Source organism: Loxodonta africana, chromosome 9, assembly GCF_030014295.1.
Source record: "Loxodonta africana isolate mLoxAfr1 chromosome 9, mLoxAfr1.hap2, whole genome shotgun sequence".
NCBI lineage: Eukaryota > Metazoa > Chordata > Mammalia > Proboscidea > Elephantidae > Loxodonta > Loxodonta africana.
In genome coordinates this window covers 15878225-15905436 of record NC_087350.1, presented here as the reverse complement: position 1 = coordinate 15905436, position 27212 = coordinate 15878225, and the positions used below count along the sequence as shown (strand labels likewise).

The 27212-nt window shown below is 38.0% G+C and overlaps 2 protein-coding genes across 5 annotated transcripts in view; one reads left to right on the top strand and one right to left on the bottom strand.

Annotated features, from left to right (window-relative positions):
• ASPN (asporin) overlaps positions 1–23803 on the bottom strand; it is a 43989-nt gene extending 20186 nt beyond the window's left edge. The window contains exons 1-5 of one of the 3 annotated variants that reach the window (XM_010600647.3): positions 23651–23803; positions 23503–23557; positions 15207–15486; positions 8704–8816; positions 4055–4268 (exon numbers count right to left, since the gene is read on the bottom strand). In XM_010600647.3, the coding sequence (XP_010598949.1) occupies positions 4055–4268; positions 8704–8816; positions 15207–15456 (577 nt within the window). In that variant the 5' untranslated portion in view covers positions 15457–15486; positions 23503–23557; positions 23651–23803. Of the gene's footprint in view, positions 1–4054; positions 4269–8703; positions 8817–15206; positions 15487–21043; positions 21091–23502; positions 23558–23650 lie in introns of those variants that run through there. The other 2 variants (XM_064291066.1, XM_003421093.3) reach the window with 2 other exon arrangements.
• Positions 1–27212, top strand: part of CENPP (centromere protein P) — a 383426-nt gene that overhangs the window by 211310 nt on the left and 144904 nt on the right. The gene's annotated exons all lie outside the window — the stretch shown is intronic.

Here is a 27212-nt window from a genome sequence, read left to right as displayed (position 1 = left end):
ACACCAAAAGCTGGTTCTTTGAAAAAATTAACAAAATGGATAAACCATTGGCCAGACTGACAAACGAAAAACAGGAGAGGAAGAAAATAACCTGAATAAGAAATGAAATGGGCAATATTACAACAGACCCAACTGAAATTAAAAGAATAATATCGGATTACTATGAAAAATTGTACTCTAACAAATTTGAAAACCTAGAAGAAATGGATGAATTTCTAGAAACACACTACCTACCTAAACTAACACAAACAGAGGTAGAACAACTAAATAGACCCATAACAAAAAAAGAGATTGAAAAGGTAGTTTAAAAACTCCCAATAAAAAAGCCCTGGCTGGGACAGCTTCACTGCAGAGTTCTAACAAACTTTCAGAGAAGACTTAACACCGCTATTACTAAACGTATTTCAGAGCTTAGAAAAGGACGGAATACTCCCAAACTCATTCTATGAAGTCAGCATATCCCTAATATCAAAACCAGGTAAAGACACCACAAAAAAAGAAAACTATAGACCTATATCCCTCATGAACATAGATGCAGAACTCCTCAACAAAATTCTAGCCAATAGAATTCAACAACATATCAAAAAAAGAATTACCATGACCAAGTGGGATTCATACCAGGTATGCAGGGATGATTCACCATTAGAAAAACCATGAGTGTAATCCATCATATAATAAAACAAAAGACAAGAACCACATGCTCCTATCAATTGATGCAGAAAAGGCATTTGACAAAGTTCAACACCGATTCATGATAAAAACTCTCAGCAAAATAAGAAAAGAAGGAAAATTCCTCAACATAATAAAAGGCATTTATACAAAGTCAACATCATCCTAAATGGAGAGAGTCTAAAAGCATTCCCCTTGAGAACGGGAACCAGACAAGGATGCCCTTTATCACTGCTCTTATTCAACGTTGTGCTGGAGGTCCTAGCCAGAGCAATTAGGCTAGATAGAGAAGTAAAGGGCATCTGGGTTGGTAAGAAAGAATTAATAGTATCTGAATTGCAGATGACATGATCTTAGGCACAGAAGACCCTAAAGAATCTTCCAGAAAACTACTGAAACTAATAGAAGAGTTCAGCAGAGTATCGGGATACAAGGTAAACATACAAAAATCAGTTGGATTCCTCTATACCAACAAAAAGAACATGGAAGAAGAAATTACCAAATCAATACCATTTACAGTAGCCCCTAAAGCCCCTAAGGAGGTAAAATACTTAGGAATAAACCTTACCAGAGACGTAAAAGACCTGTACAGTGAAAACTACAAGGCACTACTGCAAGAAACCAAAAGAGACTTACGTAAGTGGAAACACATACTTTGCTCATGGATAGGAAGACTTAACATTGTAAAAATGTCTACCAAAAGCCATCTATAGCTACAGTGCAATTCCAATCCAAATTCCAATGACATTTTTTAATGAGATGGAGAAACAAATCACCAACTTCATATGGAAGGGAAAGAGGCCCTGGATAATTAAAGCATTACTGAAAAAGAACAAAATGGGAGGCCTTACTCTACCTGAATTTAGAACCTATTGTACCACCACAGTAGTCAAAACAGCCTGGTAGTGTTACAACAACAGATACATAGACCAGTGTAACAGAATTGAGAATCCAGGCATAAATCCATCCACATATGAGCAGCTGATACTTGACAAAGGCCCGAAGTCAGTTAAATGGGGAAAAGACTGTCTTTTTAACAAATGGTGCTGGCATAACTGGATATCCATCTGCAAAAAAATGAAACAAGACCTCTACACAAAAACTAACTCAAAATGGATCAAAGACCTAAATACAAAATCTAAAACGATAAAGATCATGGAAGAAAAAATAGGGACAATGCTAGGAGCCCTAATACATGGCGTAGACAGTGTACAAAACGTTACTAACAATGCAGAAGAGAAACTAGATAACTGGGAGTTCCTAAAAATCAAACACCTATGCTCATCCAAAGACTTCACCAAAAGAGTAAAAAGATTGCCTACAGACTGGGGAAAAGCTTTTAGCTATGACTTTTCTGATCAGCGTCTGATCTCTAACATCTACATAATACTGCAAAAACTCAACTACAAATAGAGAAACAACCCAATTAAAAAATGGGCAAAGGATATGAACATGCACTTCACTAAAGAAAACATTCAGGGAGCTGACATATATGAGGAAATGCTCACCATCATTAGCCATTAGAGAAATACAAATCAAATCTACAATGAGATTCCATCTCAGTCCAACAAGGCTGGCATTAATCCAAAAAACACAAAATAAATGTTGGAGAGGTTGTGGAGAGACCGGAACACTTATACACTGCTGGTGGGAATGGAAAATGGTACAACCATTTTGGAAATCAATTTGGCGCTTCCTTAAAAAGCTAAAAATAGAACTACCATACAATCCAGCAATCCCGCTCCTTGGACTATATCCTAGAAAAATGAGAGCCTTTACACGAACAGATATATGCACACCCATGTTCATTGTAGCATTGTTTACAATAGCAAAAAGATGGAAGCAACCAAGGTGCCCATCAAATGATGAAAGGATAAATAAATTATGGTATATTCACACAATGGAATACTACGCATCGAACAATGATGAATCCGTGAAATATTTCATAACATGAAGGAATCTGGAAGGTGTTATGCTGAGTGAAATTAGTCAGTTGCAAAAGGACAAATATTGTATGAGAGAACTATTATCAGAACTCAAAAAATAATTTAAATAGAAAAGAGAATATTCTTTGATGATTATGAGAGCAGGGAGGGAAGGAGGGAGAGGAGTTTTCACTAATTAGGTGGTAGGTAAGAATTATTTTAGGTGAAGGGAAAGGCAACACACAATACGGGAGAGGTCAGCACAACTGGACTAAATCAAAAGCAAAGAAGTCTCCCGAGTAAACTGAACACTTCGAAGGCCAGCGTAGCAGGGGTGGGGGTTTGGAGACCATGGTTTCAGGGGACATCTAGGTCAATTGGCATAATAAAATCTATTAAGAAAGCATTCTGCATCCCACTTTGGAGAGTGATGTCTGGGGTCTTAAATGGTAGGAAGTGGCCATCTAAGATGCATCAATTGGCCTCAACGCACCTGGAGCAAAGGAGCATGAAGAACACCAAAGACACAAGGTAATTATGAGCCGAAGAAACACACAGGGCCACATAAACATGAGACCACATCAGCCTGAGACCAGAAGAACTATGGTGCCCGGCTATAACTGATGACTGCCCTTACAGGGAACACAACAGAGAACCCCTGAGGGAGCAGGAGAGCAGTGGGATGCAGACCCCAAATTCTTGTAAAAAGACCAGACTTAAAGGTCTGACTGAGACTAGAAGGACCCCAGAGGTCATGGTCCCCAAACCTGTTAGCCCAAGACAGGAACCGTTCCTAAAGCGAACTCTGCAGACATGGATTGTACAGACTATGGGATAGGAAATGATACTGGTGAGAAGTGAGCTTCTTGGATCAAGTAGACACATGAGAGTATGTGGGCAGCTCGTGTCTGGAGAAGAGATTAGAGGGCAGAAGGCGTCAGAAGCTGGCCGAATAGACACGAAATAGAGAGCGGAGGGAAGGAATGTGCTGTCTCGTTAGAGGGAGAGTAACTAGAAGTGAATAAAAAAAAAAAAAAAACCCAGTATAACAAGGTGTATATATGTTTTTGTATGAGTGACTTACTTGGTTTGTAAACTTTCACTTAAAGCACAATAAAAATTAAAAAAAAAAAAAAAAAAAACTACCTTTATGTTAAATGAGAATAACATGGATTTTCTCAAGGAGGGCCCAGTCAGAAAACAGAAACCACAGCAGACATTTTAGGTGTTTCTAAGCAGATGTGTGTGTGTTGCAAAAGTCATGTTTTCTTTAAGTGGTACAAATTTTGTTTGATACTGCAATTGATTTTTAAGTGGCTTCTCTAGGTTAGGATTATTAGATTCAAAAAATCTATTTTAGAAATTTTCAGTCTTAGGATTTGTTACCAATGATGATAAATTTCTTTATATTTGCATAGTGCTTATAATTTCAAGATGTCCCATTCATTTGAAAAACTTACCCAGAACATGTAAAGTATTCATTCCTTTGAATGTATCCTTTTGTATTTTCTTAACTTTATTATCGTGAATCCTGAGTTCTGCTAATGACTTCGGAAGATTAAGTGGTATTTCGCCTAGTTGGTTGTGGGACAAATATAGCCTTCGCAGCTTCTTTGTGGTTAGAAAGGCTTTTGGGTGAATCTTTGTTAGCTTGTTGTTATTCAGAATCAGACCCTAGATAAAGCATAGAAAGTTAAACATTGTCAGGAATTATATTTTCTACATTCTTCAATGATTAGTCAGTCATGGAAATCAATGTAATTTGTGTCATTCATGTACTTAATCAACCATATAATTATTTTCAAACCCATTCCAAGCTAAAACAATATTTACTAGTGAATTGGATCAGTGTGCAAAGATTTAATGACTTATTTTGTGCCTTTAGTTTACATACAAACTCATCTTTTTCAATTTAGCGTATTTTTGAGTAGGCTAAGCCTTCAACTTCATTTCTAACCTCATCTTTCACTTTAGAGAAATGAACAATGTTACTACAGATTGAAGTTTAGTACATACTGAATATGTTTTTGCATGATTTTATCTACTTTTAAAAACTCATTCTCATTTCTTTCATGCCTACTAATATTTATCATCTTTCCTAGAATAAAAAACTGTAAGGGGGGGGAAAAACTTAAAAAGTTCCCTCAGTGTTCTGGCATGTTTTCAAACCCCTGTAAGTTCGTAATGAATCCTGAGGAATGGCTCAACCCTTCCTCAATTATGTTACTATTTCTCGGTGTAAGTGGCAATACTCTTTAAAGAAGATATAACCCCAGAAAATAGAAGAGCTTGCTATCATAGAGATTCTGCTTTCTCTACAGCTAAGTCCTTTATGATATGTTCAAGGGTGCGTGAGTATTTGGGTGACCAACCAGCTCAGTCTTCTGCAACTGAGAGATTCTCGGGATGTGGAAATTTCAGTACTATAACTGGCAAAGTCTGGGCAAACTGGGACAAATTGATCACCCTAATAACTATATTCATTGCAGAATGTACATAGCTCAGCCCTTTTCGTATTGTCAGATTTTGTGGAAAGAATTCTCACTGTGTTCCAGGGACAATTGCAAGTTGCTAAAAATTCTTTGGGACCTTTTTGCCCCTTTGTACTAATCGAAATCATATACTTATTTCAAGGAACAGCTCCAGATTCACTCCTTTTGTGGATTTTTTTCCCCAATCCTGTTCTATAACCATCTTCCTATTGTTTCCAAACTGGTAGTATTCAAGTTGTTGTTTTCCCACTGAAGAAACACAAACTCTTTGGCAGTTAAAATAAGCTTCCTTTTTATTACGTTGATTTATTTTAATCTAGGCCCTTTGCTTCTCTCTTAGCTTCTTTTTAGACATAGCAGTACCGGTAAAAATTACACCTAAGAAGGGTTACACCTAGGAGAAGAGTAAAAACTACATTATGTTACCACGTGTGGTAAAATATACTTCTTTCTTAATCTATGATGTCAACTAAGAGTTTATTCTATTTTCCTTTGGTTGTACTGAAAAATAAGGGGAGGGAGGGAATTTAACAACTTGGTGAATCACAAAGATGGTTGTGAACATTTGTTTGATAGCAGAAATTAGTACCATCATTTTAGTTATAAGGAAACAGGCACAATGAGAGAAGTGACTTGCCTACAATCCCCCTACAACTCTCAGATCTCAGTTCCTCTGCCCCTAAATCCTTTGTTCTTTCTGAGTATCAGGCTTCCCTGCCATCCGCCCCAAAATAAATGTATGCCTTAGTAAAGACCCAGCTATGATGAGTATGGTTTTTTGTTTGTTCTTTTTCCTCTGGTTAAGACATGAGGTTGTTGGAGCTGCATAAAAGGAAGGCTAAGTAATACAAAGTAGGGGAAGAGTTTTTATTTCGCACTATTAAATGTTGCCCTAGCCTGTTGGGTTGACAGAGTGTCTCCAGTTAAACTATACTTTCAGCCTTGGCTTTTGCATGAAAATTCCAAAACTGGAAGTCACAGAGCTCCAAATTTGTCATTAACAAGAAATGTGGTTATATGTAAAGACAGAAGATGAGAAAAGTATAGCCTTTCAAAAGTAGGCAATAATTCTTCATAATGAATGTGGCTATAATAATAGGTTAGAAGTAAACTGCAAATGTCTGTGTGTGCGTGTTGAATAACCTGACTCATTCTCTAATACTGTACTGTCCATTTTGTAAGAACCAGAATGTCATACAAGTAGCTAAAACATAATAGAATTTATAGAATATCCAAAAAACATTGGATTCTCTTTCAAGACAGGTACCACATGTGGTGATATTATAACTAAATAAATGTTTTGAAAATGACAAAATGTGAACACAATTCAAGTATAAAGCATATGGTTTAAAAGATGCTCAAATTAGTATGTTGTGATTCAGTTGGCCAACATTAAGCCAGTGGTAATGATAGTTAACAGTTGAGTGCTTGCCTATTATGTATTGGAATCTTATGTATTAGCTCATTTAATTTTAATAACCATTCTATGTATTAGATACTAACGTACTGCTTTTACAGCTGCAGAAGTTAAGGCTTAGGGAGATTAAGCCACTTTTCCAGTGTCATGTATTTGGGTAGAGCCAAGATTTGAGCCCAGGCCTGCCTTACTCCAAAATATTTACTCATAAGCACAATCTAGGAGGCCTAGTACAGCTCCTGACAACCTTTAGATTCTCATTTTTCAGCGAATAATGAGAGTACCTGTGGACTAAGTCCCTGAAATACTCCTAATAGTTTAACGAAATAATTGTATGACAAATTAAATTTAAAACGTTTTCTGCTTCTGTATTAAATACACCATTTGTTATTATTCTTGTGGTTGTATAAGCTGAATATGAATTGAGGAAGTGGTTGAAGTATTCATTGGCCATATTTCCAGCCTATGATGATGAAAAATGTCAAAGCCATTCTCCAATAGTTTCTTTGCTCTGAAGTTAGTGGAGTGTACTGGATGGATCTTTGGTGGAATCCATTGTGTCATTGTTGATTGTCTTAATATTTAAGTGATGCCTCAGTTATAAAATAAATATGCCCTCTTCCAGTTGCCCCCCCCCCCACCTTTTTTTTAATTGTCAAAGCTATATTTTGCGTGGAGGCTTATCGGATAAGAGCAGTCTGAATATACATTTGAAAGAGAAGACGTAAGGAAGGTCCCAGAGAGCCCCAGGTATATGATAGTACAGCAGGAAGAACATGGGCTTTGCAGGGAGGCCACTGGGGCCTTCCTCTAGGCTCTGGTCCTTGCCATGCAGACTTATAAAGGTTAAGCTAGAGAACATGAGTGAAGAGCATCCTTTACTCTGTCAAGAACATAGTTGGCCCTCAATAAACATTAATGTTCTTGCTCATCCATCCAATTAAAACAGACAAGGACTGGTTTGCACAGTGGAACTCAGTAGTCACTTTCCCTTCCTGCTTAAAAGTATCCACAGGGTTGAAGTGTCCACTGCATTGACCTGAATGGTGATCGTGAGGCAGGGGTGAACTAGCATCTCAACATTACACCTCTCAGGCACAGGAAAAGACCAGGCTTAATATGGTTGTGATATTTTCTGCCTTCTCCTCTCAGGGCTATAACTTAACTGGAGATGGCTGACTTTGTCTTTGCCCTCTCTAACTCACCGTGAAAATACGGAACATGGCATGGAAGAGCCATATTAGCTTACCACCCAGCACAATGCAGAACAGCAAGCTGCTCTACCCTACTGAGGAGGGAAATTCAGCAAGGCGGGGGCAAGGTCCCAGGGGAAAGATGATACCTCCAGGGCTTGGTACTGTGAAATCAGGCTCTCCTCCAAACCCGAGTTCAAATTAAACTAGAAATATTCCTAGCAAAAATCTAGAAGGCACAAAATGTTAAATAGAGAAATTGTTGAGAATCTTTTACATCTTAGAAAATTAGAATGATATTCATAAAGATAGTAAGGAAGAAAATGCTGTTACATCTCTGAAGGCCCAGAAACAAAACCATACAAATATATATTAGTCAATTAGTTATAGTCCATGTGCTGCTGTTAGAGATTTTTTTACGTTTGTTTTGGTTTTAAGATAAGGCAATGGGTTCAGGTAAAGATTTTCTTATACGCTGTGCTAATGTTGTGTTGTTGTGAGGTGCTGTCAAGTCAGTCAATTTTTATTCATAGCAACCCAATGTGATAGAATAGAACTGCCCCATGGAGCTCTCTAGGCTGTAATCTTTATAGGAGCAGATCACCAAGTCCTTTCTCCCATGGAGCTGCCAGATGGGTTTGAACTCCCAACCTTTCGGTTAGCAGCCAGGCACCACCAGGTTTCCTTCTGTGCCAGTGAATTCCTGTAAATAATTTTTTTCTTATTCATTTTAATATATAGTGACTGTTATTCCTTGAGTAGATTGTAAGCTCTTTTAAGAACCATTTACTTAAACTCTTAGCCCACTGCCTTTCACCTAGCTGTTACTTGACAAACATGAGTTGAATTAAATCTATATACTTTTTCATTAACTAGAACACTGTTGAATAACAGGGATTTTCTCATTCTTCACACACAGAAAAGTAAGGCTTGTTTACAATTAATCATTTCAGCAGTGATATAGATTATTCACTTAGATATTGAAAATAAGAACATAATATTCTTACATAAAGTGAAGTGAGTCCTTTAAAATCATTTTCTTTTATTTCCTTGATTTTATTGTTTTGAAGATCTAGCATTCGAGTATCAAATGGAATGTTGCTTGGGACTGAGGTCAAACCTGAGGAAAAAACAAACATCATACACTGAAAAATTAGCTAAAAATGAAATTAATAAGATTAAAATATACTTTTTTTTTTTTTTACCCATAGTTATCATTAAGTAACGGAAGACTTACCATTATAACGGATGACAAAAACATTCTTTTTGGAAAGGCCTAAAGACCTTTTCAAGTAACCTAATTGTTTTCTTTTTAATTGTTTTTACAAGGATGAGCCATCTGCTCATACGTCTAGCTAGGCCTAACTGTACAGCTCATCTGCTCCAAGGTAAAATTGTTGTTTCTGGTGTTAGATGACATTGAGATGATTTTTGACTCGTAGCAACTGTTATATATCAAACTGTTTCCCAGCAAAACATGTGTTGTAAATCCTAACCTCTATGCCTCTGGTTATAATCCCATTTGGAAATGGATTCTTTGCTATGTTAATAAGACAGGATTAGTATAGGGTGTATCTTGAGTGAGTCTCTTTTGAGACATTAAAAGCAGGCTAGCAAGCAGAGACCAGTGAAGAGAGATACCAAGCTACTGAAGATCATCCAGGAGCTGAAGCTCAGGAGAGACAAGGACCTTCCTTCAAAACCAACAGAGATAAAAAGCCTTCCCCTAGAGCTGGCACACTGATTTCAGACTTCTAGCCTCCTAAACTGTGAGAAAATAAATTTCTGTTTGTTAAAGCCACCCACTTGTCGTATTTCTGTTATAGCAGCACTAGATAACTAAGATAGAATTTGGTACTGAGAGAGTGGAGTGCTGCTCTAACAGATAACCTAAAATGTGGAAGCAGTTTTGGAATTGGGTAACAAGTAGAGGCTGGAAGAGTTTTAAGGTGCCTAATTTTTTTTTAACAGTAAAAGGAGTTGCCATGGAGTTGATTCTGACTCATAGTGAACCGAAAGGACGGAGTAGAACTGCCCCATAGGGTTTCCAAGGAGCACCTGGTGGATTCAAACTGCTGACCTTCTGGTTAGCAGCTGTAGCTCTTAAGTACTGTGCCATCGGGGTTTAAGTATTTGGCTGCTAACCAGAAGGTCAGCAGTTCAAATCCTCCAGGTGCTCCTTGGAAACTCTATGGGGCAGTTCTACTCTGTCCTACAGGGTCACTGTGAGTTGGAGTTGACTTAATAGCAGTGTGTGTTTTTTTGTTTTTTAACAGTAAAAGCCTAGATTTCCTTGAAGAGATTGTTGGTAGAATTATGGAAGTCAAAGGCAATTCCGGTGAGGGTGAAGAAGTGAGGAGAACTATAGAGAAAGTCTCTATCATCTCAGAGAATAAATATGGCCCCAGCAACAGAATGTTGCTAGACATGTGACTGTTAAATGTGCTTCTGGTGAGGCTTTAAAGGAAAATGATGAGCATGTGATTGGACAACGGAAGAAGGGTGATACTTTTTATGCAGCGGCAAAGAACTTGTCTGAATGTGTTCAAACGCTCGGTGTAAGGTAGAACTGGTAACTGATGAACTCGGGTATCTGGCTGAGGAGATTTCTAAGCAAGACCTTAAAGGCACCATGTGCTTTCTCCTTGTAGTAAAATGGAAGAGGAAAGTGATGGACTTAAAAATGAACTGTGAAAAATGAAAAGAGAAAAAAAAAAAACTTAAAGATTTGAAAAATTCTGTTGTAAAACTCAGGACACGCGTCCTAGAATTTTCACCACGGGCTTGGCTACACGATCTTTTGTTGAAGAGATTAAGCCTGTGGCTGATTGATCTAACCAACTACCACAGCAGAAAACCCATCAGCTTAGACTAAAGAGGACAGAGAAAGAAAGGAAAGAAAGCTATCTGCCTCTTGGAATTCTACAGGCAGGAAACAGGCCAAAGGAGCTACATCTACTGTCCTCCAAGGAAAGAAAAGAACCATCCCTGGAGCAGCTGGGAGAACAGCAGAACTGTTGCAAGGAGCACAGGAAGCAGAGCTGCCTTGTCTCAAATGGTTGGGCCTCTGGAGTCGAAAAGGGTAGAGCCATAGCCTCCTAGGTTTCAAAGAGTTAGATTTTCACCAACTTGGTTCTAGAGTATGGGGCTGCCATTCAGTTTGGTCAGGAGGATGTGGCCGCTGCCCAAATCTGAAGGGGTGGGGCTGCCATGCCCAACAGGGAGAAGAATGGGGCCTGCTGGGGTAGAAGGGACGGGATCGCCACTGAGATGGACTGGTAGAATGGGGTTGCCCAAAGCCAAGGGAGCAGAGTTGCCGTCCCAGTGGGCCTGGAAGGTGGAGCTGAAGCCCAGGGCTGAAGTGCTTCCACCCAGAATCCAGAAAGCTTGGCCAACACCCAGAGTCTGGAGGGCAGGGCCATTGCCTAGATGGTCTCAGAGAACAGAGGATTATTTTCAAGCCTTGAGAGCTAATGTTATGTGTTCTGCTGACTTGCTTGGTGGCTGTTATCCCTTCTTTCCCTCCAATTTCTCCCATTTGTAACAGAAATGGCTACCTTGTGCCTGTTCTACCACAGTACTTTGGAAATAAAACTTGTAGTCTAGATTTCACAAGTTCATAGATGAAGAGGAATTTTGCCCCAGGATAGAATATGCCTAATGTCTTATCCATGTTTGACTTAGATGATTCAGAAGATGACATTTTGGACTTGGAGTTAAGACTTTTGGAATGATGTAATGGAATGAATGTGTTTTGCATGGGGGGAGGACATGAATTTGGGGGGCCCCAAAGAGGAAATGTTATGGATTGAACTATATCCCCCCAAAATATGTGTTGTAAATCCTAACCTCTGTGCCTGTGATTATAATCCCATTTGGAATGGATTGTCTTTGTTATGTTAATGCTACAGGGTTAGTGTAGGGTATATCCTGAGTCAATATCTTTTGAGATTAAAAAAAAAAAAAAAAAGCAAGCTAGCAAGCAGAGACCAGGGAAGAGAGATGCCAAGCTACATGAAGATCACCCGGGAGCCAAGGCTCAGAAGAGACAGGGACCCTCCTCCAGAGCCGACAAAAAGAGAAAGCCTTCCCCTAGAGCTGGCACCCTGATTTTGGACTTCTAGCCCCCTAAACTTTTTGTTTGTTAAAGCCATCCACTTGTGATATTTCTGTTATAGCAGCGCTAGATGACTAAGACAGCGACTCCAGTGACAGAGTAGAACTACCCCATAGGGTTTTCTGGGCTGTGACCTTTACCAGAGCAGATTGCCCAGTCTTTCTTCCATGGAGCTGCTGAGTGGGTTTGAACTACTGACACTTAGATTAGCAGCCAAGCGCTTAAATGTTGTGCCAACAGGGCTCCTAAGGTGAAATTAAATGGACATAAATTGGGGCTGCCACTGCCACCGTGAGGAGGTTACTGACAGCTAAGTGTAGCTTCTGGTGATTCACTTTGGTCTGAGGAATAGCAACATTCTTTTCAAATTTTTTGGCTGTTGTAGTGCCAGATTGGAACAAGTGGGTCTTGATCATTTTAAGAAGCCTCAACGTGTAGGAAGTTGTGGGTAGAAAATAGGTAAATTAGATTATTTTCATGTACATTATCAAAAATTCTATTACCCATTTCCTTTCAGTCGTGAGGTCCTCTAATCAGCTATACATTATCTGATTTACAAAAACTTGTATATAACTCTTCATTAACACCTGTTTCTAATCATCCACATCATCTGTGCAAAGATGGAGTGGCTTGGCTCACAACCATTTTCCACCCGTGCACCATAGTTGAAAGGTATATGAGCCTACCTTTTAGTCACCGTCCCTCTTTGCTGGTACAATAATAGTTTTCTGTCATCTCAGAATGAGAAACAGCTGCATACTTTCTCTTTGTATAAGTGCTCAGTAAATATTAATTAAAAGATTTAAATGGGTATGTTATGTCCCCCTCTTAGGTTAAAAAAAAAATGAGCAGAGAATTATCAAGAGCTACATGTGATATGGAAACCCTGGTGGTGTAGTGGTTAAGTGCTACTGCTGCTAACCAAAGGGTTGGCAGTTCAAATCTGCCAGGCGCTCCTTGGAAACTTTACGGGGCAGTTCTACTCTGTCCTATAGGGTCACTATGAGTCGGAATCGACTCGACGGCGCTGGGTTCTATATGTGATATAGGAAACCCTGGTGGTGTACTGATTAAGTGCTACAGCTGCTAACCAAAGGGTTGGCAGTTCAAATCCTCCAGGTGCTCCTTGGAAACTCTATGGAGCAGTTCTACCCTGCCCTGTAGGGTCGCTATGAGTCGGAATCGACACAGCGGCACTGGGTTTGGTTTTTTGGTTTTATATGTGATATATTTCTTCCTTATTTTTCTTGTTTTACCTAGATGGCCAGTCTTTGGGCTAAATATACCCCCCTCCTACTTATTGTCAGACATGTGGTTCAAAGTTAGGCTTGGTGAATATAGGGCCTTCTTTTTCCCTCCTAACATGTTATTTTGAAAGTGTTTAAACATACAGAAAGTTTAAAGAACTTTCCAGTGAAAGCCCATATTTCTACTACCTGCTTTCTACCATCAACATCTTATACATTAACACTTACTGTCTGTCCATCAATTCATCTTGTTTTTTTTCTATTTTAAAGTGAGTTGCAGACATTAGTTATACTTTTGGTGGTGCCATCCTTACTCCTGAACTAGCTATGTCTTGGTATATTTAATAGTTCCAGATTAAAGAATTCAGTAACTAAATATTTTCAATATCAATGTTCTACTCTACAGCCATGTTCTTTAAAATTGATACCTCATAGAAATTTGATCATAGGTAGAAAGAGGGAAAAGGGGGTAATCTGGTGATGAGCAAGTAGAGGGGCAGTTTTGTTTGTTCTTTAGATTAATTTTGCCATCCTTATAAGCACTGGGGTGGGGATAAGCGTAGGAGATTATTTTGGTTTTAGAAAAGGAAGTAGAAGATCTTGTAGAAAGCGGGGGTTCTGCAGAAAAGAATCTGCTGTTGATTTTGGCAAACCTACCCCTCATTAAAAATTGAAGCCCTGAAAAAAGTCTCATTTCCTGAAGAAGAATGGGTGAGAAGTGTCCAGATCCTTAAATTTTTGTTTTTATCACCAACGGTCATTGCTGCTGGTGTGTCATTTTAAATGTGTGCGTCATACTGATATCACAGATATTCTTAGGTGAATTTCATTTAGTAGGTATTTTTCAAAGCTAGATATTCAGAAGACTGTGTAACCAAAACCCTTTTCCCCAAGCTGTCATGAGGCAGTTTGGTTTTCCTCATTTCTTGGATGGCAGTTGTGTACTGGAGCAGGGCTGTGCAGTGTGTCCTCCAGTGGCTTTAAGCGGAAAGCAGAAGATGCCTTTGCTATGAGCAACAAATTAGGAAGGCCAGCACATGGGAATGGTTTATACTAAAGATAAAAAGCTCCTTTCAACAGCCTTACCCAGAACGAACCTTGTTTATATCCAGCTGTATAAAAAGATACATTTTTATCCTATCTATTCCATTAAGACTTTCCCAGTGATTCTAGCTCATAATAACCTTCTCCTTTTCTAAATGCTTTCTGTTCACCTCACTTATGTTCTCACATAATTGCACACTTTATTAAAGTCTTTTGAGTGTAGGAAGCTTCTGACTTGCCACAAACGCTGTGGCAGAAGAAAACTAGTCCTAAAGCTTTCAGAGACACCTTCTGCACACATGGACGTACAAAGTACCACTGAGACGTAATCAGCACCCAGCATGGGCATTGTATTTACTGGATGTTGTCTTCCCACAGCAAACATGTCTCAGCCTTTCCGTTTTGAAAACAGGCGAGTACAATCACTACTGATGTGCATTCCCATCAAATCCCCTCCCTGAGGAGAGCATTGTTCTCTTTGCCTGTACCTTCATTGGAATTTTTAAAAAGATGAAATAAAATACTCAGGTTTCAAAACAATAGGTGACCCAATTGTTTACTCCTGTAGGAGTAAACATACAAAGCAGAGAATTATAAATTTTAAAAATACTTTGGAAAGTGATTTAGCTCAGCCACTTCTCTTCTTGGCCTAAATCATTCAAAACAAATAGAGCATTGTCCTTAGCATTTCTAGATTAGAGATTGCACCAACCTCTGCAACTCATGTCACTGTTCTGGGCAATCAACTTATTTTGTTATGGTAGAATTTTACGAGAAAGTACATTGTCCACCTGCTTCCAACCCCAGCTAAAACACAAGGATGGCCATTCTCTCTCAAGGAAATTGACATGAAGCTCTTTGATTCAGTTCAGGATGAGGAGGAAACGCCCTACACGTAAAATTTCCATTCTTGTCCTCTGATTTTCTGGGTTTTTAAAATACGCTTGGATGTACTTTGGGTTTTGCTATACTTTCCACCTACAAATTTAAATGAAAAAGTCCTTTACAATCAAGATAATTTTTGAAATTTCAGTGAGGACTTTTCCCATCTTTTTGTCAGAATAACATCATTTTTCAAAGCAAAGTTGATTTATGTTCTTACCTAGATCGGAACAGTGAACAACTCTCGAGTAGCATTGACATCCAAAGGGACATGTTGGAAACAAATCAAATGGAAAAAAGGGGTTAACTGGTTCTCTTGTTGGAAAAAGAGAGTTATCATTGTCATCTTCATCGTCGTCTGAATCTTCTATGTCCTTCAGCATCATATTCTTTAATGTCATGTATGAAGGGCTAAAGACGTGTTTGGCAGAGCATAAAGTCAACAACAGTAGGAGCACATATTCCTTCATGTTGTCTTAGAGTAGAGGACCAATCTAGGACTAAATAGACATTGAATAGTAAATTAAGTATAAACAAATGTAATTGCTGCATCTGTACGTTACTCACAGCTGGCAAGAGTACAATGAGATGGCATTCTTATCTAAAGCTAGTGTGAGAGTAAATTTTAAAAACTTTTTGGAAAGCAAAATTATTCTTATTTTTCACACAATGATTCTACTCTTTGGAATCTAGTCTCAGGAAATCATTCTAATTTGCAAAAAGGTGTTCATTGCAGAATTATTTATAATAAAAATTTAAAGATAATTCTAATAATTAAAACATCAAAAATAGTTCTTAATGGTTAAAAGGGAATAGTAAAACAAAACAATGTATATTTATTTCACAAAATATTTTGGAGCCCACAAAATATTTGCAGAGATTTTTTGAAAATATAAAGTATTATTTTTGTGGAATAAAAATAGCAAATATAAAAATCCACACATAATGTACTTTAAAACACAAACACACATACACACAAAATAACAGTGGAATGAATGTACCGAATTAATGATAATCTCTAGGTTTTTGAGAGTTTTTTTGGCTTTAATTTTAATAATGAGGAAGTATTACTTTTATAATTAGAAGACTAATAAATATTTTTAAAAACAAAAATAACAAAGAAATTAGATTATCAGACCTGACTCTCTATTCCCAAAATCCTTCCATTGAGTAAAATCCTCAGTGTCTCCTTAGCACACATCTGGAAGTTGTCTTTAAATGATCTTTCTCTCCTATGATCCTCCCCAACCTCATCCTCAGAGAGTTGATCACTTTTTCCACAATGTCATTTGGGTTTTCTTTTTTCTAACCTGTTCCATTGTGTAATACCTGATCCAAAGCATCTGATGTCCATACTATTCTTTCTTACTCATCTTTCCACTTTGTTCTGTTTTTTGTTTTGTTTTGTTTTGTTTTGAGGGGATGGGGAGACGGGAAGTGGTGGTTGTTTTCAGTTGCATTTTTAAAAGCACACACAAAACTGGAAAGTACAAATTAGACCCTTCTAAGCACAGATTGGAGCCCTGGTGGTGCAGTAGTTAAGAGCTATGGCTGCTAACCAAAAGGTCGGCAGTTCGAATCAACCAGCTGCTCCTTGGAAACCCTATGGGGCATAAAAAAGAAAAGAAAAAGAAACCATATGGGGCAGTTCTGCTCTGTTCTATAGGGTCACTATGAGTCAAAATTGACTCTACAGCAACATTGTTTTTTTTTGTTGTTTGTTTGCTTTTTTTTTTTTTTTTTTTTGGTTTAAGCACAGATTCGTTGCCATCCCAATGGCTGACATTCCCATTCCCACAGGTATATTACATATCATAGTTTCTAAACTATCGTTGTGCAGCTTGTATGTTCTTAGAAATTTTCAAAAATTAAAACATCACGAAATCATCCAAAAAAAATTTATCCCATTCTTCCGTTGGGCCATGCAGTGTCTTTACATGCAGATGCCCACTGATGAGGCTGAGTACTGGCAGGAGGTGTCCATGCCCATACTGCCCCCACAGTACAGGCGCATACCCACATCCCTTAGACCGTATCCGCTCAACCATGTCCTGAGGACCAGTCAGTAATTTAGCTTGTGAAGACTTTCAAAATCAGTTCAGAGTTGGTCCAGCCACAGGAAGACCTAGCCCCCAAATCCTTGAATCATCTCAGCTGGCTACAATTCCCCAGAGTCCATTAATCAGCTTTAATATCTCCCCATCCACTTAGCTTTTTCCTCAACTTAAGAATAAGACATGAATTAATTTAGTTAATTAAAATACTCATTTATATGTGGAATATCTCTTTAATCACCAGAGGAAATTTAGAAAATCTTACCGTCATCAGTTGTTGTTGTTGCTGTTGTGTGCCATCAAGTCAATTCTAACTCACAGAAACCCTATAGGACAGAGTAGAACTGCCCCCTAGGGTCTCCAAGGTTGTAATCTTTATGGAAACAGATTGCCACACCTTTCTCCCTTGGATTGGCTGGTGGGTTCGAACTGCAGTCCTTTTGGTTAGCAGCCACGTGCTTAACCATTGTGTCACCAGGGCTCTTTTACTGTCATCAGCTAGTGACTTGATAATCAAATTTAATTCTTTACAAGTTCCAGAAATCTAAGTGAGCACATTAGCATTTTGCTCAGTGGGTAGCTGAACAGCAGAGGCTCTTTTGAGTGTACTTTCTTTAATAACCCCATACTTGACTGTGCTTGGGAAGAAGAGATGACATGAGATATCTTAAAATGGTAAAAGCTTTTTATATTTGAATAATCCTATGCTGAACCCCATTTCAAAACCAGCCCTAACCTCTCATCTCTACACTAACTTCTGGAAGTATAAATTCCGAGTTTATTCTAAACTAGTTCCTCACTTTAAATAATAGGAAAGTGAGGCACAAGGAGCTTAAGTGACTTCACCAAGGTTACGTAACCAAATTGTAATAGAAACAGAATTTGGACTCATGTATTCCACCTCCCTGCCTGTGCTGTCTCCTACTACACCATGCTGGAAGACTCAGTTCTTTATCTAGAAACCTAGCAGCTTCACATGCATACTGTTACTTCTTCCTATCTGACCAGTCTACAAATTGCTGTCCTGAGTACATTTGTACAAAAAAAAAAGGGCTCATATATAGCCTGGGTTGGGAGGGCAGAGAGTAGGAATGATTGTGTGGTCAGATTTATGTAGCCCAGAGAGTGAAAGGTTATATTGGCAATACAGGGGCAGTCAGGGGCAGTGACGGTTTTTTGTATTGTGTTGTGTTGTGTTGTGTTGTATTAGACAGCCTAAGTGATAACCTACCACTTGAGGCAGACTGCTTAGAGCATGCAGTGTCTGAGCCAGCCAGTCAGATTTGCTCTGTCTGTCCCACATTACTCGGGTAATCTACAAAGGAGGAGCCGGGAAATCCTGGCATTATTCTGTTTTAGCTGTAAAATACTCTGGGTTAAAGTAGACTCGGCTTTGTTTTCAATATCACTTTTGTTTCTGGAACATTATTTCTGTTTTTTGGTGGCCTGCCTAACTTTGATCCAGTGTTTGTTGACTTTTGATCTCAGGCTTCTGTGTAGTTTCTGGTCCTTAATACTTGGTTCCTAGTTTTGCCTCAACCATTGGCCTCCAAAATACTCATTCCCTAGGTAGTTCAACTCCTGATTTTTACCTAAATCAAAGCTTGACCCTGATGCTAATTTTTTCTTTTGAGTTCTTTTTTTTTTTTTTTTTTACAATTTTGCTCTACCCTCTGAGTCCACAACTGCTCCTGAACTTGTCTGGCTCTGCCTTCTCTGACCTGGTCAAGGAGAGCCTCATGGATTAGAAATGTCATTTGGGGCCCCGTCTCTTGGCTTTGTTTGTGGTTGCTGGGGTTATTCACTGGGCATATATCAAGTACCTACTCTGTACCAAGCAGTGTTAGAATGCCGAGTCAGTGAAGTAGAACACTTGTTGATGCTGTCAAAAGTGAGTTCCTTTCTTATCTACTTCTTTCCCACACTTTCATACTCAAAAAAAAAAAAAAAAAAAAACTAACCATCTACACCCAAATAAGTATGGAATTGTTATAAAAGTTAATACTTGAATGTCAGGTACATTAGCAGAAACACTAAAAAAGTATATCCTAGATTAGTAAATAGAATCAAAGTGCAAGTAGACAGGGTAGATTACTCTTGAGTAAGGTACTCTGTGCCTGACTGCTGGGACCTCAAATAGCTTGATCTCTGCATATGTGGTTCCCAGGTTTTTTTAAAGAAAAGATTTTCTCCATATGTTTGTCTACTCCTCATAACTCTTGGTTTATTATTTGAGACGAACAGACCTAAAGATGTCTATAAAAATATACACATATGTTGAAAAAATTGAAATAGAGTATATAAACCTAATAAGAAGAATGGGATTATGAGTGAAGGATGTTTTTTTCCTCTCTCTGATGCAGAATTTTTAAATTATTATGGTGCTTTGGAAATATTTTAAGTATCAGTCTGCCAACAAAAAATTTTTTTCCTAGTTCCTAATTATGCTTTTGTTTTTCCCTACCACTTCTGTACATTAGACTGATATTACAGTTAGTAGATACAATTAAAGGTTTCCCATACATGCTATTCTGACCTATCTCCCACCCCTACCCTCAAGTCAAACAAATCCTATATATGATACTGATTTGGGTTCCACAGCTTATTAACTTATTTTCTTGAGGTCTGTACCCAAACCTGGACAATGAATAAGGAAGACCGAAGAAGAAATGATACATTTGAATTATAGTGTTGGTGAAAGAATATTGAATATACCATAGACTGCCAGAAAAATGAACAAATCTGTTTTGGAAGAAGTACAGCCAGAATGCTCCTTAGAAACAAGGAGGGCGAGACTTCATCTCATATACTTTGGACATGTTGTCAGGAGGGATCAGTCCCTGGAGAAGGACATCATGCTTGGTAAAGTAGAGGGTCAGCAAAAAAGAGGAAGACCCTCAATGGTTGGATTGACACAGAGGCTGCAAGAATGGGCTCAAACATAGCAACAATTGTGAGGATGGCACAGGACCAGGCAGTGTTTCATTCTACTGTATACAGGGTCACTATGAGTCAGAACTGACTTGATGGCAACTAACAACAACCCCATTTACTCTGGTCCATGAGATATGAGGATTTTAATAAAAAGTTCTTGTTGAGTTTGTTGGTTGGTTTAGTTTAAGTGTTTTTTCGAAGAAACTGAGGTATATAGCCTTTAGCTTCCCACTCTGTACTAGAAAAATGTATTTAATACACAAAATACCAGAAATATAGAGCTAATAAAACTATGGAACTTAGAAAATATGTATAACAAGAGGAGAAGTGGAGTGCCAAGACCACATTCTGGGTTCACTTGTGTCCTGGCCCCTGGAGTGAGGAATCACCTTCTCTCTTTCTGCATACCACATACTGGTTTCCTAGGTGCCTTCAGCTTCATGCGATAGAGTGTGCTGCACCTGTGACCTGAGGAGAGACCCCTTAGTGTTGGGTAGATCATTCATGTGGAGTTAGAAGACTACAAGCCACGGTCCCTCCTCTTTCTCTTCTTTCTTATACTTAAAGTTACCTTGAGACCCTTTCTGACTTTAATCAAAACTAGTGTAAAATGAAAAGATGAAATTGACTTTTGCCTGCTAGTTTTCAATAGTACCATTCATTATCTGTAGTAGTTAGAGTTGGAAGCATTCCAATTTGCTGATTGGTAGAGGTAGCCATGTAATACATTAGTCGAGCCCTTCCCTGCTAAGTGGGAGATGGAGACCTGTGGAGGCAGGGAATGTCATCTAGTTGAAAGTCCCTCCCTATGTTGGAGGTTCCACAGAACATTCTGGACCAGATAGCGTATCCACTCTCTGCTGGACTAACTGCAATGAAAGGACTCCTGGAAGTGCACCACCTCAAGAGGCGTTCTCTTCCACTGTTCATCTTTAGTTGATAGATAAAAAATGCCTTCTGGCACATTCTTCCCTCTGCTAGTTCTGTCCTCTCTTAGTCATATAAAATTAATCTAATCTTTTTACATTCTCTCACCCAGGTTACTTGGAAAAAAAAAAGTCAGGCAAACCTTGACTCCATGAGGAATCCACTATTTACACTCTTCATCTGGTATTGCTGGATCTCTCCCGTAGCCTTGATAAAATACAAGTGATTATAGATCCCAGACCATTCCCCTATTCTGGTAGAGTGATTTTTTTTTTACCAATAGAAAAAATATTGGAATGTCCATCCAGGAAGGCACACTGTATAGCAGTTTTTTCCTATTATTTAAAAAGAATATAGAGAATGTTATTTCTTATTTAAAATTATGTGACTATCGGTTGTTTGTCTTATTTTTAAATTATGACTTTATAAATATGGTTCAAGCTCTTTTATTGGTTTTGGCAGCATTTAGATTGTACCATTTTTAAAGCCTTTAAAAATACTTCTGTCTTGTTCTCAGAAGACTCAGTATTCACTGATTTAGACATTTTGCCAGTCTTTTCTACTCATGGAAAGTTTCTTTTAATCCAAATGATATCTGGAACAGTATTTCAATGCTACTGCTGTGAGTAATACATTTTTGCACTTTAGAGTTAGGAGAGACCTTCCATACTTCACCGACCTGTGCCCTCTTTTTACAGATGAAGAAACTGAGGCATAGAGCTTCAGTCTCTTACTAGAGGTGGGAGAACCAAGGCCAGGGTTTCTCACTTCTCCTCAGTTAGGCTTTCAGCTGTGCTACACAGCCTCCTCTGAAGCTAATTTCAACCTTGCAGTTATTTCCAGATGTTAAACTGACCTTTACTCTGAGAAAAGACTGGGCTAAAGGTTTGGCAGGTTCTCAGGAAGAGTTCAGAACAGAATCAGAAATAGCTAGTAGGTGTCTTTCTGAATTTACTTAGGCTTCCTATTTTCCACTTAACTGGTCTGCAGACCTTAGAATGGAAAATGTGTCTAAGTGAGATGGTATTTCTTTTCATGTACTATTTTAGGTAAATAAGTCACTGCGCTTTTAAATCCCATGTTTAAAGAGCCGCTTGGCAACTTTTCCCTTTGGTTTAAATATTTCTATCGGTTGACTTGTACAAGTAGTAGTTTTCAGCATATAAATGTTCTATACTCCATGTATCTCACAGATGGAATCCAAACTAAATTCAGGTATAATCCAGGCACGACACTGTAAGTTAACAAGTAAAAGTTTAAAACACATTTGTAAATTTATTCACAATGCCATTTATTCATGGACATTAAAAGACATTTTCCTTAAAGAAATAATTAACTTTACCTTAGAAGTGTAAATGTTATCCTAATTAAAGAACTTGCGGTTGCTTTTCCTGTTGTACTAGTTTTGCGTTTCATGAGCTTTTTGATACCTCTAGCAATCTAGTTGCTGTGTTAAAAAACAAAAAACTCCCCTCTCTTCATTTTTCTGATATTTACTACAGTGCATTAAGACTTGTGTTTATAAAGCGTATCTACTGTGTCCCAAACATCAGATCAGGTATCAGAAGCTTTCATTTTTATTACAGCATTTAGTTGTTATCAGAAGACTGTATCTTCTTTCCACTACTACACTCTATTGCTTAATGCTAGAAGCAAACTAAAAACATCAAGATGCTTTCACGTGTGTGGACTTGTGATTTATTTTTATTTCTTTTTGTTTTTTAAAAACTCAATGATTCTTTGTGGGATTAAAAAAAAAAAAAGGACCTTTGGAGAGACACAGAACTCTCAGGTTTGTTTATGACTTAACACTTACCCATGTGGCCACTGCCTCATGGCTGCCACACCTCTAAATAGGTTCATAGGAAAGAATACTGTGCTCTTTAGCTTACTAACGAGTTATTGAATACATTGTTTGCTTTTTTTAAATCCAAGTATTAATGAAATATTTACTCTGGGAAGGAGCAAAGGAAATCTTTGTGTATGTTAAATTCTGACTGTATGGATTTTGTGAAAAAAGTCTCTAATCTTTCATATTTAGAATATAAAACTAGTTGAATTATTGCTGATAAGTATTCTTTCTTGGAATTATATGGATTTCCATTGTAAGTGTCCAGTGCCATTTCATACGTTTATCAAGGAAAACATTTATCAAGGAAAAGTACTGATATTCAAGTATGTAAGTAAAATATTTGAATAAATTCACACATTTTAAAAACAGAAAATATCATAATTCTACATTTTGAAAGAAATATTTACTGTTTCATTTAATGTATTTGTAATGCCCCCAAATGTCATCATCATTAATTAAGGTAATGTTATTTTCCTAAGAGAACTTATTTACAAGATGTTTGTTTCAAGGATTTTCAAAATTAACAGTGTTAACATTTAGCAGTGAAAAAAGTCACATAATTATATTGAAAATAAATTCTTTGTATATAAAACATAAAAGGATAATTTTAGGTTAGTAGATATTTAAGCATTTTTTAAAAGAATTTATCATTAAACTTTATCCCATTATTTAGAAGTATTAACATGAATGTCCCCTTAGTAGTGAGTAAATTAATTACCCATTGGTACACTTAAGACATGAAAACATACCTTGTAAGAAAAGAGCAGTCGTCTTGGAAGTAGAATTAATCCACCATGTGCTAATCTAAAAAGTAAATATAATGTAAATGTTGTTAGGTACAATTTAAGAAGAAAAGATGAGAAGGTGTTACATTTATTTTAAAAAAAAAAAAAAAACCTTCAAAAAAATTCTCCTGATGTTGCTGGCACCCTGGTGATCTTGAATAAACTGCTTCTACAGATTAGTCCATTTTAGTACTGACGAGAGAGATTAAAACTTGTTACTGCTCATATGTTTTCCATCACTGTTTGTATCATAGCCAAGACTTCTAGCTAAACTCTAGACGTCTACTGGAAGATTCTGAAGAAAAAAAAAGAGAGTTTAATAATGCATGGCTACAGGCCATCGGCAGTGCAGTCAAATCATTCAAGAAATACCTGACTTGAAAAATACTTTATGAAATTCTTAAGTGAATTAATACCTACGAATGATAATTTAAAAGTCATTTACCCTATGTAGACTAATAAAATACTTCTCAATCTTCATAAAGAATACTAACATTACTGAAATATAAACCGAAACTCCAGATGTACCTAAGAAAGAAGCTATACTTTTGTTTTCTTCTAATGACTAGAGCTAGTACATTAAGCATATTTCTCAAGATTGCTGAGCCACTTTACAAAACTTTTAACCCTGTCAGGGAAACTGCGGACCAAGTTCTAAGAATTACCCCCTGGCTCTATATATACATATATATCCATATAGACATGTATATACATATATACATACATATCACAAGTGACACTTTTGGGACCTATACAGTTTTCCCTTTTCAAGAGAATAACAGCTTTGATCACACTAGCATTTAGGGAAGACTTGAAAGAAGTGGAGACTCGGTTGTCTGAGAAGAAAATTTCTATGAATACGGCCTTTCCTACTTCACCCCTAAGAGAATGCCCAATTCCCCCATCAACTAAGATATAGTCCTTCAAGAGACAGCTTTTTCTATAACTCTAGTGAGAAAGACTCTCCAGTACTATGTGAACCCAACAAATCTTCCTGATGGTTGAATAGATTTTTGGGCTAGCCTTTTTGCAAAGAGCATCTCCAGTGGGTAAGCAGCGTCTATTCTTCCCTGACGTAAACAACCTGACTTTCTTTTGTTCTCACTTTCCAAAGAAATGAAGTGCATTGTTGAGACAAGGCAGCCATAACCATAGAGTCAGCTAACTCCTGCCTAAAATATGCAGGGCACTAGCCACCTGTACTGGGTACTGGGTTGGGTTAGCCACCTGTTTATCCTCTACTCATTTAAACAAAATCCTCTTTCTTGAACCTCATGCCCCAAAGACACTCACACTACATTCGTCAGGACCACAAAAGCGTCCCTTGGCATAGCTTTAGCCTCTCCATTCAGGTAGTGTATTGCATAATTACCTAACACAGTACCTGAGGGGAATAGCAGCCCTCTTGCTTTGGTTAGGATGCTCATATTCCCATTTATTCAATTATGTTTTAGTTGCAAATGTATCTATCTGTTACCTTGAAGAACTGGGGACATCCTGAATGTTTGAACTGGATTTTATTAATCTTTGTATCCAGTGCATCCAGAATAGAAACCGGACCCCATGTTGAGCAAGGGTCATCATACACAGAAGGCCTTTGGGCAAGGGTCATACGCAGAAGGCCTTTGGGCAAGGGTCATACGCAGAAGGCCTTTGGACAAAATGCAGTCTAAGGATGTATTGTGTTTGTCCTGCACAATGTATTGTTTTTTAAGTTTTTATTTTAAACTTTTTTTTTTACAGAAATGTAAGCAAATCACGATGGTAGAGCTCAATTAATTTTCACAAGCAACCCCAATCAAGAAATTACCAACATTCCAAAAGCTTCCTTCATGCCCCTTAGAATCACTGTCTCCTCTCAAAGGGAACTGCTGCCCTGATTTCTAACACCATAGGTTGTTTTCTGAACTTTATATATTTGGAATAATACAGCATTCACTCTTGTGTCTGGCTTTTTTCAGTCAGTATTATGGTTGTGAGATCCACCCATGTTGTTGTGGTTGACAACAGTTTGTTTGTTCTCATTGCTGCAGAGTATCTAGTGTCTAAATATGCCACAAATTACTTATATATTCTACTGGGTTCATTCCTGTTGGGAGCTCTGCTCTGAACATTTTTAATCTGTCTTTTGAAGTTCATATGTATGCATTTCTATTGAGTTTACACCCAGAAGTGGAAGTGCTGTATTGAAAAATCATGAGATTTCCAGTTTTCCTCAAATACCAAATTTGGCCAATGCTTGGCTCTTATTTTTGCATGGCAGCAATTGGCTGGAGCTGGCAACAGCCCCCCTTTCGGTGGGACATGTGTTTTTTTCCACATCTGCACCTGAGCCAGCTGCTTCACTTAACATTGTCTGCATGGCTCTTCTGGGCAAGAGAGACTTGAGGCACTTTTGGGTAGGACTGTTTTTTAAAATGTTGTTACAGGTACTCTCTTTTCTCTTCACTTGTGAGCCCTGAACTAGTCTTCCTTCAGCCTCTTCCTCTGATCTTTGGTTAAAGGGTTTGAAAAAAGAATTAGGCCCTGAAGTATAACGGCATAGTCACCCGATTCTGCAGGAAATATAACTAGAGGTACAGTCCAGGGCTCAGGTCCTCCACAACCTTGGGACTGCCTGGGTGGAATGCTTAACCTCAGAGCGGCAGAGATGGGACGCCATAGACCAGACACATCGTTTGGGAAGTAACTGGGGTTTTTCTTCATGTTTTCCACATTGTCATCCCAAACACAAATGCATACCTCCTCTTTCCTGTAATCATGAGGGGAAAATTTTCCATTTGGGGTTTCTACGGGAGAAATGGTAATGGAGGGGACCTAATTCTGTGTTTTACGTTATTTTTATTGTTTGGTTTTTGCCACATTGGGCTTTGGTCTAAATATTAGAGAACTAGTTTTACTGTATCAAACAATATCCTTAGTAATCATGAATAATCTGTATATTATTATGTTGCAGACAAGTAGATAAATTATAAAACTGAAAAAGTAGTATTATCTGTACTGACATTTTATGAACAAAGGCATTCATGCTATAAAAGGAATTCCATAAATTTCTTGTATTGCTAGATATACTCCAACCATTATGAAAATAAAAATTTTTTTAAACCAAGCAGTGCATATAATCTTTAAGGCCCTTTCCTGACCTTTTCATAGTCTAGAAATAGACAACAGTAGATTAAAGTCCAAACATAAGTAACAACAAAAGAAATTTTAACTAGAAAAGGGCCTTATAAATCATCTTATGCAAATTAGTAATTCCTAGGCGAGGTGGGGAAGAATAAAGAATTTGCTTGTGGCAGGAGAGTGAAGAGTGGGGAATGGATTATGGGGGCCACGAGCAGTGCCTTTTCTGACTTCAGATATTCCCTCAGGTGATTGGAGTTTGTTGTTGTTTGTTCTGGTGTTTGCTCCCCTCTCTCACCTTACCTTCTAAGTAAATTGCTGCAGATTGTATAAAGTTCTGTTGTAGTGGTAGCTATAAGACTGTTCACTCATCTTTTCATTCCGTAAGTGGTGTAAGTGCTGTGGAGAAAAAGCAAGATAAGAGGCTGGGGGTTTCCTGTTTTGGGGGGATCATCAGGGAAGTCCTCACTGTAGAGGTGACATCTTCACAAATGTGATATGAGGAAGTATGCCATGCAAATATCTAGTTTAAGAAAGTTCTAGGTCACTGA